This window comes from Aphelocoma coerulescens, chromosome 7 (genome assembly GCF_041296385.1).
Source record: "Aphelocoma coerulescens isolate FSJ_1873_10779 chromosome 7, UR_Acoe_1.0, whole genome shotgun sequence".
Classification (NCBI taxonomy): Eukaryota; Metazoa; Chordata; class Aves; order Passeriformes; family Corvidae; genus Aphelocoma; species Aphelocoma coerulescens.
This window is the reverse complement of record NC_091021.1, coordinates 37806395-37823172: the sequence shown is the minus strand read 5'-3', so window position 1 is coordinate 37823172 and position 16778 is coordinate 37806395. Positions and strand designations below refer to the sequence as shown.

At 44.1% G+C, this 16778-nt stretch overlaps 1 protein-coding gene across 1 annotated transcript in view; it reads right to left on the bottom strand.

Annotated features, from left to right (window-relative positions):
• Positions 1 to 16464, bottom strand: part of ACVR2A (activin A receptor type 2A) — a 50514-nt gene extending 34050 nt beyond the window's left edge. The window contains exons 1-2 of the mRNA XM_069021307.1: positions 15505 to 16464; positions 14737 to 15348 (exon numbers count right to left, since the gene is read on the bottom strand). Coding sequence (XP_068877408.1) covers positions 14737 to 14791 — 55 coding nt within the window. The 5' untranslated portion in view covers positions 14792 to 15348; positions 15505 to 16464. The remainder of the gene's footprint in view (positions 1 to 14736; positions 15349 to 15504) is intronic.
• Between the last annotated feature and the right edge of the window lie 314 nt (positions 16465 to 16778).

Here is a 16778-nt window from a genome sequence, read left to right as displayed (position 1 = left end):
GCCAGGGTGAGGGGACTAAGAATTCAGAATTTTAACCTCAAAGTTATCAATGCCTGAGTCTTAATACCAAGGGAAAAAAAATCTGTACTTGAGTACAGGAGTACAAATCACATAAACGAATTTTGATCTGCTTTGCTCAAGCAACGCTGCTGATGAAGAAGCAGGAGAAGCAGAGAACTCAAGACATCAAAGCAACTGAGAAGAACCCAGGACACTCAGTTTGGATTAGCCCTTATCACTGCAATGTCTGACTGTGCCTAAAGTCACCCAGAAGAGCCAGCTGAGAGCGAGCACCACGTTCCGCTGAATCTGCTGACAGGGGATGTTTCAGGCTCGCTGAGTGTGAAGAGAATTCAGACATTAACCCAGCCTGGGATTGATCACACAAACTCAGAAGGACAGATTCACTTCCCTAACCCACCACAGACTCCAGTGCTCACACCCTGCCCTTCATGCCCTACAGGATCCTCCCCGAGGACACTGCAAAGGGAACGACCACGGAATCACAGTCACAGCTACAATTTACCTCTACAAAAACAGACGGCAACCGGAGCGCAGTGAACTTTGCACGGGCTCACAAGTGCTGATTCCACCCCCCACCTTCTGCCACACCGGCTCCAGCCCGAGGAAAACCTGGCCTAGGGAGGGGAAGGACCGCTCCCTTCCAGCAGAAATCCAGAGTCACAGGGATCAGGGAATCTCCAGGGCAAGGGACACTGCTTTAATGCTGCCCATGGAAAGTTCCTCAGTGCAAACTGTGAGGCTAAAACCGGCATTCTGTGTGGAAGAGATGAGGAAACAAATGTGTCCAAACACATGAAGTTGTAAAGCACCTTGGTATTAAGCTGCCAGTTCAGCATATAAACAGAAGGTTGGCCTAATTTTAATCTGAATTCTCCTTTTGAGGAGAATTTCAAAAGCATCAGACAATATGAACTGTAGGGTGAACTAAAGGCTTTTGGCAGGAGCATTCAGCAATCAGGAATTATTTGATCTGGAAGTTCCATCCAAACCCAAGTTTAATCACCTCTGAACAAACTATGCCTCCCTGAATTTGTCCATCTGCGAGATCATTTTTTATTTCCACATGTTCTGAAACACTGAGTTCTACAGTTTAATTACCCATCATTAGTAGATGTACTTTTTCTGTTTAAAGTACCTTCATCAATCATTTGGGTGGATTTGATGTGAAGCAGCTGGCCAGCAGGCTGAGCAGGAACAAAAGACAAGTTATCAAGGTACTCAGCCCCAAAAGCATCCCTAAATGCATTTCCGTGGTTAGCACACAAAGGTAGGATGTTGGCATGGATTGGGATGGAGAAATTACAGGTACTTAGCAGTATCTGGGTTATTCACTTCCAATTCCCAACCTGATTTAAAACAGAATGATGTTTAAAAGGCAAATCCTTCAAGTTTGATGCTGGGAATTTTTAGAACAGAAAATAACTCAGCAGATTTCAAGTTGTTTATATTTAGTTAAGATATACATGTGCTCATATGGAACCTTTATTCTTAGCTATTGGGGATAAAGAAATATCAACATCCAAAAGAATGCATTTCATTAAGAGCAAAATAAAGACTTTTCAGGTGTTAAGGGACAGAATGACGATGTATCTTTAGGGCTTTATTTTCTTTCAGATAGGAAGCACCGGTGTCATGGGGATTGCTGACTTTCTCAAGAGAAATTACAAAGTTGGAGTCTCTTACCCAGAGAAGTCATAAACACAAGTTTAAGGGCTTCTACTGCCAGATGTTGTGTTTGATGGAGAAGTGCTTGTGCTCACACAGAAACAGGTGTTCCTCTTGTCACAGCTGAGGAATTCACTCAGCAATAAATCCTCCTGGCAGGCCAGAAGAACACCAAAGCTTCACAAACGCAACAAAAAATTTACGGAAGAATTTTCATGTCTTGCCTGCTCCAGGTGTTTATCCTGTGGTACTCCATGAGTGTTTGAACATGAACACAAACAGTTGTATCAGTAAGATCAATAAGGAGAATTTGCCCTTGCAAAGGAGAAGAAAAATGGTCTGCTTTTTATTTTGGATTTTTTTGTTGTTTGATTGGCTGGCTTTTGTTGTCTGGTTTTTTTTTTCCATTGACAATGATTACCTCCAGACAGCCAACACACCAACAGATATTTGGTAAATCAGTGGCCAAACAGCAACAGTGACTCAACTTTCAGTGTAGCACCCTCAGGAGTGGTTTATTCTGTCCTATCAGGAACAAGTCTGGTGTCATGGAGCCCACACGAGGAATCCCAGGCTTTCCTGAGCTCCCTTCCTTGAAAACCCAACTGAGCCAGAGCCTGACACCTCCCTTCACCCTGGATCTAGTCAGCAGTAACATCCCAGAGCTAAGGTGGATGCAACATTCCAGCTGCCTTAGTTTCTCCTCTTACAATGTTTGTTTAACCACAGTGTTATTTATGCAGAGATACCAAGGTTGGTAATGCCCTGAACTTGGGTATCCCACTTCCCTGTACAGTCAGAGGAGAAATCCAGGACTCCTGACCACAAAGCGTGGAGTTGCCCTGAGCATGTCAGAAGGGAACACTGAGCACAAATTACACAAATTCCTGCCCACAGACCTTACATTTCTAGACTCGATGCTTCCATCCAGCCCAGCCTTCCCAGGACTGAGGCCATCTGCTTAGATTACCAATAACTTTTTTAAGGAACCCATATACTTGCTCTCCAGCACAAGGCAGCTACTGAAAATTCCATAGAAAAGCTTTGACATTATACTCCCAGGATACAGATCCCAAGAATGACCAGCCTTGTTAGAGGGAAGGTGGGCACAAAAGAAACCAATGGACATTTAGGCCTCTGCTCTCCAGTGGCGGCAGGTCATGAACTGGCCTAAATGCCCTCAGGAGAAGCCACCATCTCAAGGAAGGGGTTAAAAATTCTGCTTGAAGCAAAAAGCAACTTGAATATCACAGTTAACTGAAAAAGGAAGAGAGGGTGATGGAAATAGCAGCCTGGGCCTTGGGACATTGGCTTCTCTCTTCCCTAAAAGGGAGGCTGAGCTGGGAGAGACCATGGTTGGAATAATACCTCAGAGTCGATTCCTGTGTGTTTTTTAAAGTGATTTGACTTCCAGTCACGCTTTATGCAGCATTTCAGAACACTGCTACTACAGACCAATTTATCTCCATTTCAGTGCCCATGCTTGGATTTTAGCACAGAAGTTGTCCTCATGTAGAATTTCAGGGAAGATTAACAGTAACATGATGTCTGAACAAAGCCCAGCAACAGCCTGAGGCTGACTTCACACTGCAGTGTAACAAAAGGCTGATGAGTTTAGGTGTTGCCCCAAAGACTTGGTTAACGGCTGAACTCTCAGCACCACAAGCTCATCCTGAGCTTTTCTTTCCAGAAGTGTGCTCTGCTGACTGGATGATATTCCTGGTTTAGGGCTTTTGTCAATTCAGTGACTGACAAGCTCCTGACAGGTGTCCTGGTTCTTACACACTTCCCTGGCAACTGGAAGATGCTGCTGGGATGGAGACCTCTCAGAGCAGATCCCGGACAGGATCTGCTCCATGGCTGTTCAGCTGATATGCAAAATTCACCAGAGCTGCCCTTGTTTGTAAACGGGATTCCTGATGCTGTGTTAAGTGTTTTGATTCAGTACACTCAGGCATTATCAGTTAGGGTTCTATAGCTAAAGGACATCCCCTACATTCTCCCCTCATCATTTCCAGACCTGTTAGTGCTGTCTCTTCTCTTCTTGGATCAGATTTTTGCATAAAGTTTGATGCTTGCCTGCTCAGAATACATTTCTAATGACATTTGCAGCTAAAATTTGAGTAGCACAAATTAGACACTGCTAAGATTATGTTGCAAATTAGTCTTTTCAAACTGTTTTCTTAAATCTGGGGTGTAACTGGATTTTACTGACCACTGTATCAGCCATTCTGTGATTATGTCAGTCTGAACCTTTTATTTAGTTCTCACCTCATTGTTCCCAGAGAACCTGTGAGATAGAAGTGCATTTTATCACCTATTCCTTGGAATGACAGAATCACAGAACAGTTTGAGTTGGAAGGGACTTCAAAGCTCATCTCATTCCATGCTCCTGCCATGGTCAGGGACACCTCCCACTGTCTCAGGCCCCATCCAACCTTGGACACTTCCAGGGATCCAGGGGCCACAGCTGCTCTGGGCAACCTGTGCCAGGCCTCTCTGCTGGTCTGCCTGGAAATCTTGGGCCTAAGGCCCCTAGAGAATAATGTGATATGAAGACATTTAAAAAGCAAGGGAAGAGGAAACATCCCCTGTGAGAACAGGCCTCCACTGAGAGCCTCAGAAAAACGCTGAAAAAGAGAAGCGAATTCTTTCTGAGGAAGGAGGTTATTAAAAATGATAATTTTGTGCCATTTTCCCTTTCTCACCCAATACGTGCACAGAACAGCTCCATTCAAGGACTGAGGTGGCATTTTCCCCTGATAATTCACTTCCTAGGACAATTCAGGCAGACTCCCTGCCAGCCCTTATTCCATCCATCCATTTCCTTGCTCCATCATCTTTTACCCAACTCTTGCCTTTGACACTGAGTGCAGAAAGCTCCGTGCTGTTTTTTCCAGTCATTTCTGCTGCTTTAGCAGATTGGATCAGCCCAGCCCAAAGCCCGACAGCCACAAGGGCTGAGCTCAGAGTGAGGAGTGACTTCAGCACAAAATGGGGATGTGGGTGAGGAATCACACACAGAGAAGAGGAACTCTCGGTCTCCCTGTTCTCCCATCAGTTTTTCTTAAACACCCTACAAGTGAAACAACCTTTTTTGGCAAGTGGAAGGTGATTAACAGGTTTTTGAAGCTGGCTGAACTGCTGGAGCAACAACAAAAAATCACGGATGTTGTGGGCTTACTTCTAAACATTTTTATTACTGAACCTGTGCTTCAGAATGAAGGAAGGCAGTGGGGAGAAGAGTTCAGATGGGCAACTGAAGCTCCCCCAGAACTCACTTTGCCAGCATGTAAATATCCCAAAAGTTCATCAAAACCAAATTCCAACACACCTTTTTTCAGTCTTACACATGAAGAAATAGGAACTCGTCATTTACCTCCTCTCTCCCATCTTGACTTGGAATAAAAGAGCTTCCAACACAAAGTGTTTGTGACATTGAGAGAAAAAAATCTGGGATTATGAAATTTCAGAGAAATATTTTTGCAAACAAGGTTCTAGGAAATTAATTGTGCTTCATTTGCCATCCATGAATGCTTTTAAGCCGCTGGAAAAGTCCAGCTGCACAGTGGAGCATCAGGATTTTTCACGAGGGATCCACTGGAATGAAAAGTGGGATCTGTGCTCTCTTGGCTCCCCTGGAAGTCTCTGACCCAAAAGGATGTGATTCAGAACTTTTTCAGCTGAACAGGAAGAGAAAACTTTCACTGGAAAGCACTGTTTTCCCAGGTGGTTTCCCAGAGAGGTGGTAAACACTGAGTTTGGAGCAGGAATGAAGCGAAACCATCTTGTGGTTTGAAATCACCTTCTCACAAATTAATCATGGTTCCACAGCTTGGTTTTAGCACATGCATGGCACATAGAAACTCATCAAGAGCTCACTTCTGATCTGTATCATCCCAAATGGGCGAGGTCAGATGAGGCTTAATTTGTCAGGGTCTGTCCCAGGGACACAACCTGAGTTAATTAAAATGTAACCAAGCTCTTACAATTTTTCAAAGCCATTGAAGATAATGTTTTTGATGGGCTTCATGTTAAATTCAATAAAATTCAATTATTCCCAGGGATACCTTGCAAAATAAACCATTTCCAGAATTTAAAATCAGAGAGCTAAAATGAAAATATTTAACCAGTGGTCTTTTCTATGCTATTTTAAAAACAGCTTTATAAACAAATGATGAAGAACAAATAACCTAATTCTTTATAAAAAGTACAGAAATTCAAACAATTGTGTGCCATTTTGCAACCTCCACAGCCTAAATGTTTTTCAACCCTGAAACACAGAAATATTTAAAGAAAACTCTTCCATCATGTAATTGCTGAGCTAAAGAGAACTATCTGTACCCTCTACTGACAAACACTAGCAAAAATTTCTAAAATTAACAGTTACTGCAAAGTTTAATTTTGTCTCGTACACTCAACACTGTAACTCAACAACAAAATTAAACCACTTCCCTGTTTATGTGGAAATTCCTAGAAGGAAACAGTTTTTCATGTTAGAAGGCTTGATAAAATAATTGGTCATATTTAAAAATAGCTTTTAAAAACAGATCAAATTTCAACTTATGTGCTGATATTGAAATCCAAGTACTCAAAACCCAGTTGAGAGAGTGAAGACCACTCCAATCTTTAGGCAGCATTTAAGGAATGGAGATTAGTGTTATCTAGGTGAGATAAGAGCTCTCAACCTGAAAAAATAACGTCAGGCTTCAGCTACAAATAAAACCCATCTCTAAATCACACGTTGGTGAGGCACCAAAAGGCAGGAAGCTGCTGAAGCCCAGCTAAAATCAGCTCTGTGAGCAAGCAAAGAGATCTCGAGATAGAGCCAGCCTGGGGTGGAACAGAAGTGCTCCTGTAGGGAACCATCCGGAGAAGGATGTGGAACACCACAGGGTCCCTCAAGGGCTTCCCCTGGGACCCATCTTGGTTCAGCCCTTTCTGGCTGCCCGGAGGAGGTGGTGGAACACCTCAGGGAGGTCTGCAGACAAGCCCAGGGGCAGGGATGTCACTGAGGCAGACTCGAGGGGTGGGCACAAGGGAATTTCATGGAATTCAACAAGGAAAAATGTGGTGTCATGAGCCTCAGGACACAGCACCAGTACAAGTGGGGCCTGCCAGACTGGGTACCAGCTCTGCTGGAAAGAACCTGGAGGTTTGGTGGACACCACATGAAACAGTGATTTCAAAGAGGAAACAACCATTTCTATTCTGAGCCGTTCGGATGAAGTGACATTAAAAAAGTGACATCAAAACCAGCCAAGCAGCAGATTCCAGTAACCAACTGCACAGGGTCTGCATCCAAACTGCCAATGCTGATCAAAACAGGAATCACCTTCAAACATGAAATAGATCATTTGAAGAAAAAAAATTATCTATCTCCACTGCAGATCTCAACAAGCCCAGGGACTGCTCCCTGGCCCTCAGGCCACATGTCCCAGACCGAGCATATCCATCCCATGCTACCCTCGAGCACAGATCCCTGCTCAGGGCTCCATGGGATGCTGCTCTGGTCCCAGAGCAGGTGATGGGGTGGTTTGGGGTCGGTTGTTCTGTAAGTGGGACAGTTCCCCAGTTTAACACAGGGCTGGGCTGGAAGGCAGTAAATCATGGCCATGTTTTCACAGCACGCTAATGGCACACACTCCCCGCTCTCAGGCAGGAGATGAGGGAATACTGAAGCGCTGAAGCTGCAGGAATTCTGGTTCAGCCCTGCCTGTGCTGCCTCCTGGCACTGGCCCTCAGACCGTGCTTTGTGTCATCTCATTAGACACCACTTGGCACAAGCTACAACACTATCAGGGCTGCACTGGGAGCTGAGGAGGGCTTGTGCTCCCTCCACAGCCTCATTTCACTGGGAATTCCAGAAAGAGGCAAAAGAGACACGCCACGGATCGCCTCTAAAACATTCTTCACATCTACAGTCTATCATACAAAAAATTTAAAAACAATCCCTGAGTTGCCTTATACATTACTATTTTTTTCCAGAAAAAGAAACAAACAAACAAGAAAATCACAAACCAAACAAGCAGAAACAAAACAAAAATCCCTGCATGTTGACTTACCCTCATAAAAAGTACAAGAGATACAAAAGATACAAATCATATCCTAAATGTTTTTGAGCACTATCTTCCTCCTGCATTTCTAAAAATGATGGATGTAGCATCCAACTTTAAAAGTCAATCTGCCACAAGAACCTCTGCAATTTGTTAGAAAAACAAATTATTTTTCTGATGTGCATCCCATTTAGGGATGGAAGACACACAGAGAGTTAAAGCTATCGAAAAAATAACAATTCTGAGCTATACAGATTCTTAGTTTTCAAAAATAATTGTACAGATACTTTCTAACAAAACCTTCAGATTAAATGTCTTTGGTAACTTCTCAGCTTTAACAGTGGCAATGTTCAGAATTAGACCGGCAAAACTTAACTCATTTGCTGCCATCCTTAGAGAAAGTGGAATCTTCCTAAGTGTGAGAACAGCCTCATTAAGGCAAAAACCAAAACCAAATCAGACAGCAATACCTAAATTGTATTGTACTTGCAATATACAATTTTGCTGTAAATGCAAAATACAATGTTAATTTTCTTCGTTTTAACATGGCTGATGAACATCTCAAAGTTCAGAAAGCAAAAGAATTTGAGAAATATTCTTTTCTTTTTGGCCAAGATATAACATTCTTCTCCATTATCTATTCACTAACTAATGACAATGTTTCCCTCGTGTAATTAAAGCGTTATAAAAGCAGAGAAATGCATCTTGGCATTTCTTACATGCCCATCACAGTTAAGAGTACATAGGGGTTTGCTTTTAATTACATTGTCATTTCAGCATTTTGTATCAAATTGCCACCTAATTACAGCTTCATATAAATCCTTAAAAAAAAAAGTTACACTTTAACAAAGTAAGGAATCTCCAAAGGTGGTATGTAGCTATTTAAATTAATTGAACAACTTGTAGCCCTCTTGCCAACTAAGGGTCCCCAGCACGCCATCAGGGCCAGGCAGTGCAGTTTAATAGTTCCCAACCAGCCGCCTTGGCGAGTAACTCAAGAATAACACCGAAATTAATGACAATGTTGCACTGAGTGCATCCTGAGTGAAACAGATTAACCTGCACAACTTCAACCAGAAACACCAGCAGAACACAAAATTATGGAGCCTCTCACAAGGTGTTTTTAGAATTTGGAAACACTTCATTTCCCTTCCAAACCCAACACAATACAGAGCTGGCAACCCCACAAGTGCTGCTGTTCCTGCAGTGCCTCGCTGTAAAGTCACCGGGATTTGGGGTTACACAGCCGCCACTGGGACCTTTGCTGGCACCAACACAATTGCAAGTGTGTCCCTTGCTCATTTTCTCCATAACGAAGTTGCTCCATGAAGAAATTCCGGCACAGTTCATTAGGAGAACCTCACAAAGGCACAGAGGTAAAAGCCCCCATCCCGCTCGTCCTCCACTGACTGCACGCCTGGAAACGGGATTAATTAATCTGGGAGAGCTGGAGAACAGGAGCTGGGAAAGAGAAGGCACATTCTCTCACTGAACTACTTGAAAACAAATTCAGTTTTCTGTACCCACCTCTGATTAGGTGCTGCCACAAGCAGGACTTCACACCTCCACCTTCCAGTTTGAGCTGATCCCATCCCAACACCACCAGTGAGTGCTGCCTCCAGCTGCTCCTGGCTGCAGGCACAAGTAGACTTCCCACAAAAGCTTTCCTCCTTTCCAAGGGTTTTTCTAATACCTCTAACCACATAACCAAAGATTTATGTCTCCAGTTAATAAGTGAATTGTCTGTTTTTGTTGTTTCCAGTTACAGCTTTAACTAGGAAATTCTGAAGAAAACCATGAATGCTGACTTTCTTCATCAAGAATTAAATTATTGTGAAACCATGACAATAACTATGCAATGGAAAAACCCTTCCCTGCTCTCTTTGCACCAACAACTGAACGATTTTTTGTATCTAATGTACATTTGGGATTCCTGGCCACAAAGATATGCAACATAAACATCATGGCAGTAAATATTCATTTTCTGTGGGATTAAGCCTAAATATGCTCTGCTGTTTGGCACTGTAGTCACAAACTGTTTCTAAGAAAAAACCCCTCCACCACCACACAGACAGTGCAGGGAGAGAAGACAAGAGATGCCACAGAGAGTCACTGGCATCCAGTATCACTTCAATTCCGTATGGGAATAACAGGAAATAAGATGTGCCGAATTTTAAGCTCCAAGGCAACAAAAACACATTAAGATTTCATCACACAAGAACTTGGCTGTAAAATCCGTAATTTTCTTGATCTTTTTACGGAGTTTTCATTTTCAGGAACATCAGAGAGCTAACAGCTCATGGATGCTACCAACCAGCTCAAGCAGGCATTTGCATTAAGCTGCTTTCAGTTAATTAAGTGGTGGAAATGCATCTCTCCTACACCAAGAAACCTCTTCCACAATCAGATTCCTTGTCAACCTCTCTCTTTTTCCAGCCTGGAAAAACTACAAGTGGAGAAGGTTGGAAGAAAAGGTAGAATGAATAGGAATGAAAAACATTGGAGGCACTATTATTTTTCCCCTTACCTAGAAATAATTATATGACAAAAATTAATGTCTATGGTTATACAGACAAAAGAAAAAAAAAAAAGCATTTGTCTGTCCTCATTTGCTAATCAGCCAAACCCATCTCCCAAGGGATTTTGCCCCCAGATTCCAGAAAGGTGGGAATGGGAAAAAGGAAAAAAGCATTCAAGTACTCTCCATTAAACCTGGCTGAAAAGTATTAGTCTTGCTAACAGTAATTCTCTTCTTCCAGAAAAGAGCTTTTCCTTCACACAGAACACCTGCCCCTCGACTTACACCCAGCATATGCAAACAAACTTATTTAAGCTTTTTCTTAAGCAAAGCCTTGTTCGTGAAGGGTAGAGATGCAAATAATCTCATGACAGCAGCATCTCTCCGGAAATGTTTGTAAAGCAGAGTTCTACCAGAACGATGCTCACGCGTTCTCATGTTGCATTAGCACAATTACAGCTCTTTTCAGAGCCCAGAAGATTTAGGGTTTGTAACTGTTAAGTATTAACAGATCACTTAGAAACAGTTATCAGATTTTTGAGCTGTAATCATTTATAACATCAACCTCTCCATAACTCAGTCTGTTCTTGAAAACAATATTAAATAGGTTTATTTAATAAAACAAGTCCTGCTCTCAGCAGTAACATCAGGAGTGCTGAGGTGGTGCCCAATGGCAACACATTTAATATAAAAAATTGTACATTCTGCTAAAATAAAGGAATCTTTACTTTAAAAGCAGTACTAAGTCTGAAGTGGTTTATTGCCCTGCAATAAAGTGAATAAAGTGATTAGAGTCCAACCACAATCATGGACAGCTCACGGGGAACACACAAGCAGAGACAATTTCACAAACAGTCCCAAACCTTTGGCAAGATTTTTCAAGGGTTACCAAGTTAATAATGAAAGGACAGTAAAACAAAGACATTACACAGGTAAAATCAAAGGAAAATGTCTCATGTCTCCCCTTAATTCCTTCAGAACACCCAACCATTCAGCCTCTAAAGTCATAACATGGAAAGCAAGTTTTGAAATTCTAGATAGGTGTCTTTTTGGAGGGGGGAAAGACACAATTTAAAAAATAATTTCTCTGATAATAATCGCTGTGAGAGAAGAGAATAATAAATTGAAAATTAGAGAGTAAATACTCTCCATGCAGTGAAAATACTACCTCAGCTACAAAAGTATCTTTGACATGCCATTTCCTTCAGCTAAACTGCTCAAGACCTTCTGAGTGGCTTGGGAATCATCTGGCATTAGGAGAAATAGAGAGGACCAACACTTTTCTGAAACGGTTCCTTTTGCTTAGCTGATTTTTAGCTTGATTTTAGCCTTAGTTCTAAAAAATACAGGTCTTGTTTCCTGTAGGAGATTGCAGAACTACTTTGATGAGGGACCACCCAGGTACCAAAGGCAAAGCCGGTATCTCAGAAGAGATGACGGGTTGGGAAATAAGGAGTTTGAGTAACAAAAGCAACAATGAGATTTTAAACTAAGATTCCGGCTGAAGAAAATCCACTACTTCAGCATCTCCCACACTTTCAGCTGCACGGGGCGTGTGTTCCGAAAATCTCAGAAAATTATGAAAGTGCCCATTCTCTGTTCCTGAAATGTCATAAAGTGTAGCTCAGCAATCACAAAAACACCAGAACACAAACACACTTCCCTGGGGGAGGGGAGCACACAGATAATATCTAAAGAGAACCTCCTTTGATGAACAAGCTGTTTTAGTCACAAGTTTTCTTGTTAAGCTCCTCTACAATCTTGCCTCACCTACAGCAGAGGGAAGCTTGTTCTGAAGTATTTTATTATTACTTCAGGATCTTCTGTTCCGTCTTAAATCAAACATGCACACAGGTTTATCTCAGGAGTATATTAGAGGGCACATGGAGAACCTTGACCCGGGAACTTTGTTTTGTTGTTTAGTTAATATGCATTCATCTCAGCCTCTGGAGTTCCTACAAATGGGTGCAAACCTACACTCACTTTTATCCAAGCATCTACAAATATTTTAAAGCCTAATAACAATACAGATGCTCTTTTTTCAAATATCTTAGTCAGAACGGGGAGATATTTTCACTCCCTTAACAAAGATGATTAAACTCACTGGAAATTCCTGTCCATTTGCAGTACATTTTCAGGATTTCATAGAGCAGTTTACAGATAGTAAAATAAATCACTTTGAACCTGAAGAGCACTTCCACACCCACCACGCAGAAAAAAACCCACAACATTTACACCTATTAAAAGAACCCTGGTATTAATTGGCCAAGTAAACATGTGCAGAAAATAGCTGCATTTAAAAATAAATCAACAAATATAGCAAACCAACCCCCCCACCAGCTCAAACAGCCTGTGAGGAGCTGGAGCTGCACACCAGAGAGGCAAACCAGGCATCTTCACACCTGAACTCCAGGATCTCCTCAACCACTGCCAGTATTCTGAAATAGATAACCTGGGCAGACTGATTTTCACACGAAAGACTGGAAAAGAAACTTCTGGTGATGATGATGTTAGAACCAACTCATTGGGTAGGGTTTTAAGCTGAAATAAGTCAGTTAAGAAACACTACTCATAAAAACGCCTATACCTCAAGCTTAAAATCTTATATAATCTTGTAGTTCTGATCATAAACCAAACAGTTTACTGTTGAATTTATTTATTTTTAGACTTGCCTAAAATTTTAGAGTGTCTGCAGTCCTGGTGTGAGTAGAAAATAGTATAATAATTGTTAAGTACCGGAACACTTAATGTGTAATACTGGAATAACCACCAAAACAATGTCATTAACATGAAAAGCAGCCCGGATTGCAGGCAGTTTCCTGCTCATTTAGCCAAGATTAATTCTTCACAGGCAAGAGAAACATTCTTTTCACCTTACCAAGAACAACCCGAGAGAGAAATGTTAAAGAAAAGACGTTCTTTACTGCTTAGCTGTTCTTTATATTAAGTCTGATAGGTAATGTCAACAAAAACCACTATTCTGTGCTCTAGGCAAAAGGATCTTAGAGGTGGACGTGGAAGAGAGACAGACATGGAGAGCAGATGGCAGCAAGTCTTTCAGAAACTGTTAGTGAGAGGAGGAAAAAAGTTTCCCTACAAAACATATTGCTGAATTAAGAGGAACGCTGCTGAGCTGAAAAATCAGGCATTAGGAAAAGACAACACACACGTCTTCTACTGCAAGGCAAAAACTGTCAGAATTATGTTTTGTTTCAAAAGAAGAACAAAAATTAAACCTCCTGAACAACCTTGTGGCTGTCCCTAACCCGCTGTGTCGTTTCTCTGGTTAGAACAGGCAGGGTTTTTGGGCTTCTCCCTGGCAGCGCTCGCCATTTCCCAGCGCATTTAGCGCACACGGCGCGGATCGATAGCACTACAGACACAAGACGAGACTTATCCATTTACTAACCACAGCAAAACGGCCTCTTCAGCAAAATCCCCCACCTCCCGACGCTGGAAATTTAAAAGGCATCGTTACAGGGATCTCATTACTCCCTTCCCCCGGTCACACGGGGAAGCTGAGCACTTGTCTGAGAGCACTTTTAGCCTGATAAACAAGTGTAGCTTTGCACACCCTGCAAGGATGCTAAAATCCTACACAGAGCACTAAACACACGTTCCAAATGCAGGCACGGAGTGCCAGGATGGCTCGTGAACTCGCATTAGGTCCTCACGCAGCTCGTAAGAGGGTTTTTTGTGAGACTGATGAAGCTCCAAGCACAAATGGACCAACAGTTGACCAACCACTGGTTGCTGCCATAACAATTTTCCTCCTGGAGGAGCGTGGGGAAGTCCTTACGCCCCGCTCGCTTCCCAGGACTCAGAGCTGGCGTTTGGACCTCGAATTCTGCTGTTTTAAAGAGAAAATTAGTAGATTTTTTTTTTTCTGCACTACAAGGCAGTGACATAACGAACAGCAATATACAAAGGGTTACAAATCATTGCTTAGAAACTGAAAGCCTGGCTTTTCACCCCAATTCAGTCGGTACATCTCTACACGCACACACCCCTCGCTATCACCAAAGGACGAGCTCAGCCTTTCAGAGCGGCACCTATTCTAAATTAATGAAGCATTTAAGAAGGTCGCTATTCACCAGTGAATAGTCCGGAGTAAGAGAGATCAAACACAAGGAAAATCAGCTGGGTAATTCTTATTTAAAAGCAGCATCCAACACCAATAGCTGCACTGCCAGGTTACTTATGTGACACTAGGTGGTTATGTCTCCACATTTATTCCACACAATTGATCTGAAATCCAAGCGCTGTGCGCTTTTCAAGTGCTCACGTTATGTATTTTTAAGAATAAACACGAAAACAGCTTCTGCCTTTACAGTCGCTGCCATCCACAAACATTTGCCACCTGAAAAAAAAAAAGGGAGATTTCTCCTCATTCATACAGAGCCAGCCCAAGTTTTCAACTGCTGACCCCAAAGCCTTCCGTTTACAGTGACAAGTCCAGGAACGTTCACTTACCTGATGAACAAGAGATAAGAAAAACAGCGAACGCCAACTTAGTAGCAGCTCCCATTTTCCAATGCTGTTAAAACATTTAAGTGACTTTAAGTATCCAGTTTTCTGGGTCCTGCAAGCTGGAAAAATCTCCCTTCTTGCTGAACCGTTATAAAGGAATTTATAGCAACATTTCTGCAGCAGGTAGTGTTCATAAAACACTAAAAATCAGGTTTGTTTAGACACTGACGACCTCCCCGCGGCTCTTTCTAGAGAGAATCCGGGTTGAGGGAGGGATAAATATATTTGGAACCGTGTTTCAAAACACACGTGTCATTTGGCTTCTGTACAAACGGTGGCAAAATTTAATTCATAAAAGTAATGCTACGAATCCACTTTAAAAAAAAAATAAATAAAAACCAAAACAAAACAAGTCAACGATTAAGCTGCTGAGCACGACGAAGTCTCTGAGTCTCCAAGTGTTTTCCACATCAGGCGCCGTGAAGGATCATCCCTCGTGGGTGCGAGTGTCGGGGGGTCGGATCGGGATCAGTCCAAGGCGATGTTTTCCTGCCTCCCCCCCTTCACACCCCGTGTAGTGTTTGGGAGAAAAGCAGCTCCATTCCAGTTCCAAGCCTCGAGGGGAAGGGAGGAAGTTTTGTCAGTTTGATGAAAAACTACCTTAAAAACCAGCCACCAGCTACACGTGGGTTTTCTTTAATAAATGCTGAGGGATTTAGCGTAGCCCAAGAGAAGGAAAGGGGGGAAACAACAGTCTAGGAACAAACAAACCTTCGGGCTTCCCGGCAAGTGGCAAATCTCTAGTCCTTGGCCAGGCAGCGAGAGCAGCGCATCCCCCCCCGTCTTCGCCGCCCTTCTCCAGCACCAGCACTCCCGAATCCCAGCAAGATTTCCAATTCTTCTAGGAGATTTCCATCCCCTCCCCCCGCAAGAGGCTATATTTGGTATTTAAACACACAAGAGTGGCTGGGGAGGGGGTACAAAAAAAAAAAAAAAAAAGCAGTATCCAGGCGCTGGGGAGGAGGGTGGTATATTCTTTGTGGCAAATCCTTGATGAGTGCCGTGCTTCCCGGAGAACTAGGCTTCTTTGGAAGGGAGGCGGCTGTGCCTCACGGCGGGCTGACGCTGGATGGATCCAGGCTGCTCTCGCTCCTCACGGGTCCTGGATGGATCCACGCTCCTCTCCCTCCTCACGGACACATCTCCTCCTCGCCGCCCCGCCGCTGCTCACACAGAGACTCCACAAAATCCACCCCTCCGAGCTGAATCCAGTTCTTGCCTTTTTTTTTTTTCCTCTTTTTTCTTTTCCTCCTAGGAGCGAGCAGCAGGAGACGGCAGGGGCGGGGAGGCAGAGCCTTCTCCCCGCGCCTCCCACACGGTGGAGCGGGGAGCGATCCCCTCGTCACCCTCTCCCCTAACTCTGACCCCGGCTCAACTCTCCGGTCTCCCGGGCGGCGGAGGCAGCGCGGCTCAGCCCAACTTTGTCCCTCCAGCAGTGCAGCTTAGGGGCTGGCGAGGCGAAAAGGCCGAGCCGGGGGACTCTCTCCGGGCGGCGGCGGCAGTGCCTAGAGCCCGCCGAGTGTCGCTGGCAGCGCGGAACAGCCCTCGGTGCCCTGCTGCCGCTGCTCCCCCGTGGTAATCTCATATCTACCCATTCACCCGTGTGGCGTGTGGAGAACCGGCCCAAGATGGCGGCGCCCGGGCGATTGTTTTTGTTTCCTCTCCGCCTCCCCCTCCTCCCCCACGGCCGCGGCGGCCACTCCGGATTGACGGACACGCCACCCAATCACAGCGCGGGGTTTGCTCCTTAGCCCCGCCCACCCCCTCTCGCCCCTCCTATCCGCGGCGGGGCGGAGCGCGCTCCCCTACGCTGGCCCCGCCCCTCGCGGCCCGCGCGCGCCGCCTCACGGGCGCGCACCCGCCCGCCCTTCCCGCCCCTCAGGGCGCGGCCCCTCAGGCGCCCTCGCCCCGCTCCGCCCCGACCCCCCCAGTGTCGGTAATTCACCTTCGCGGGGCTCCTTCGAGGTGTTGGGGGGCTGTGCTGT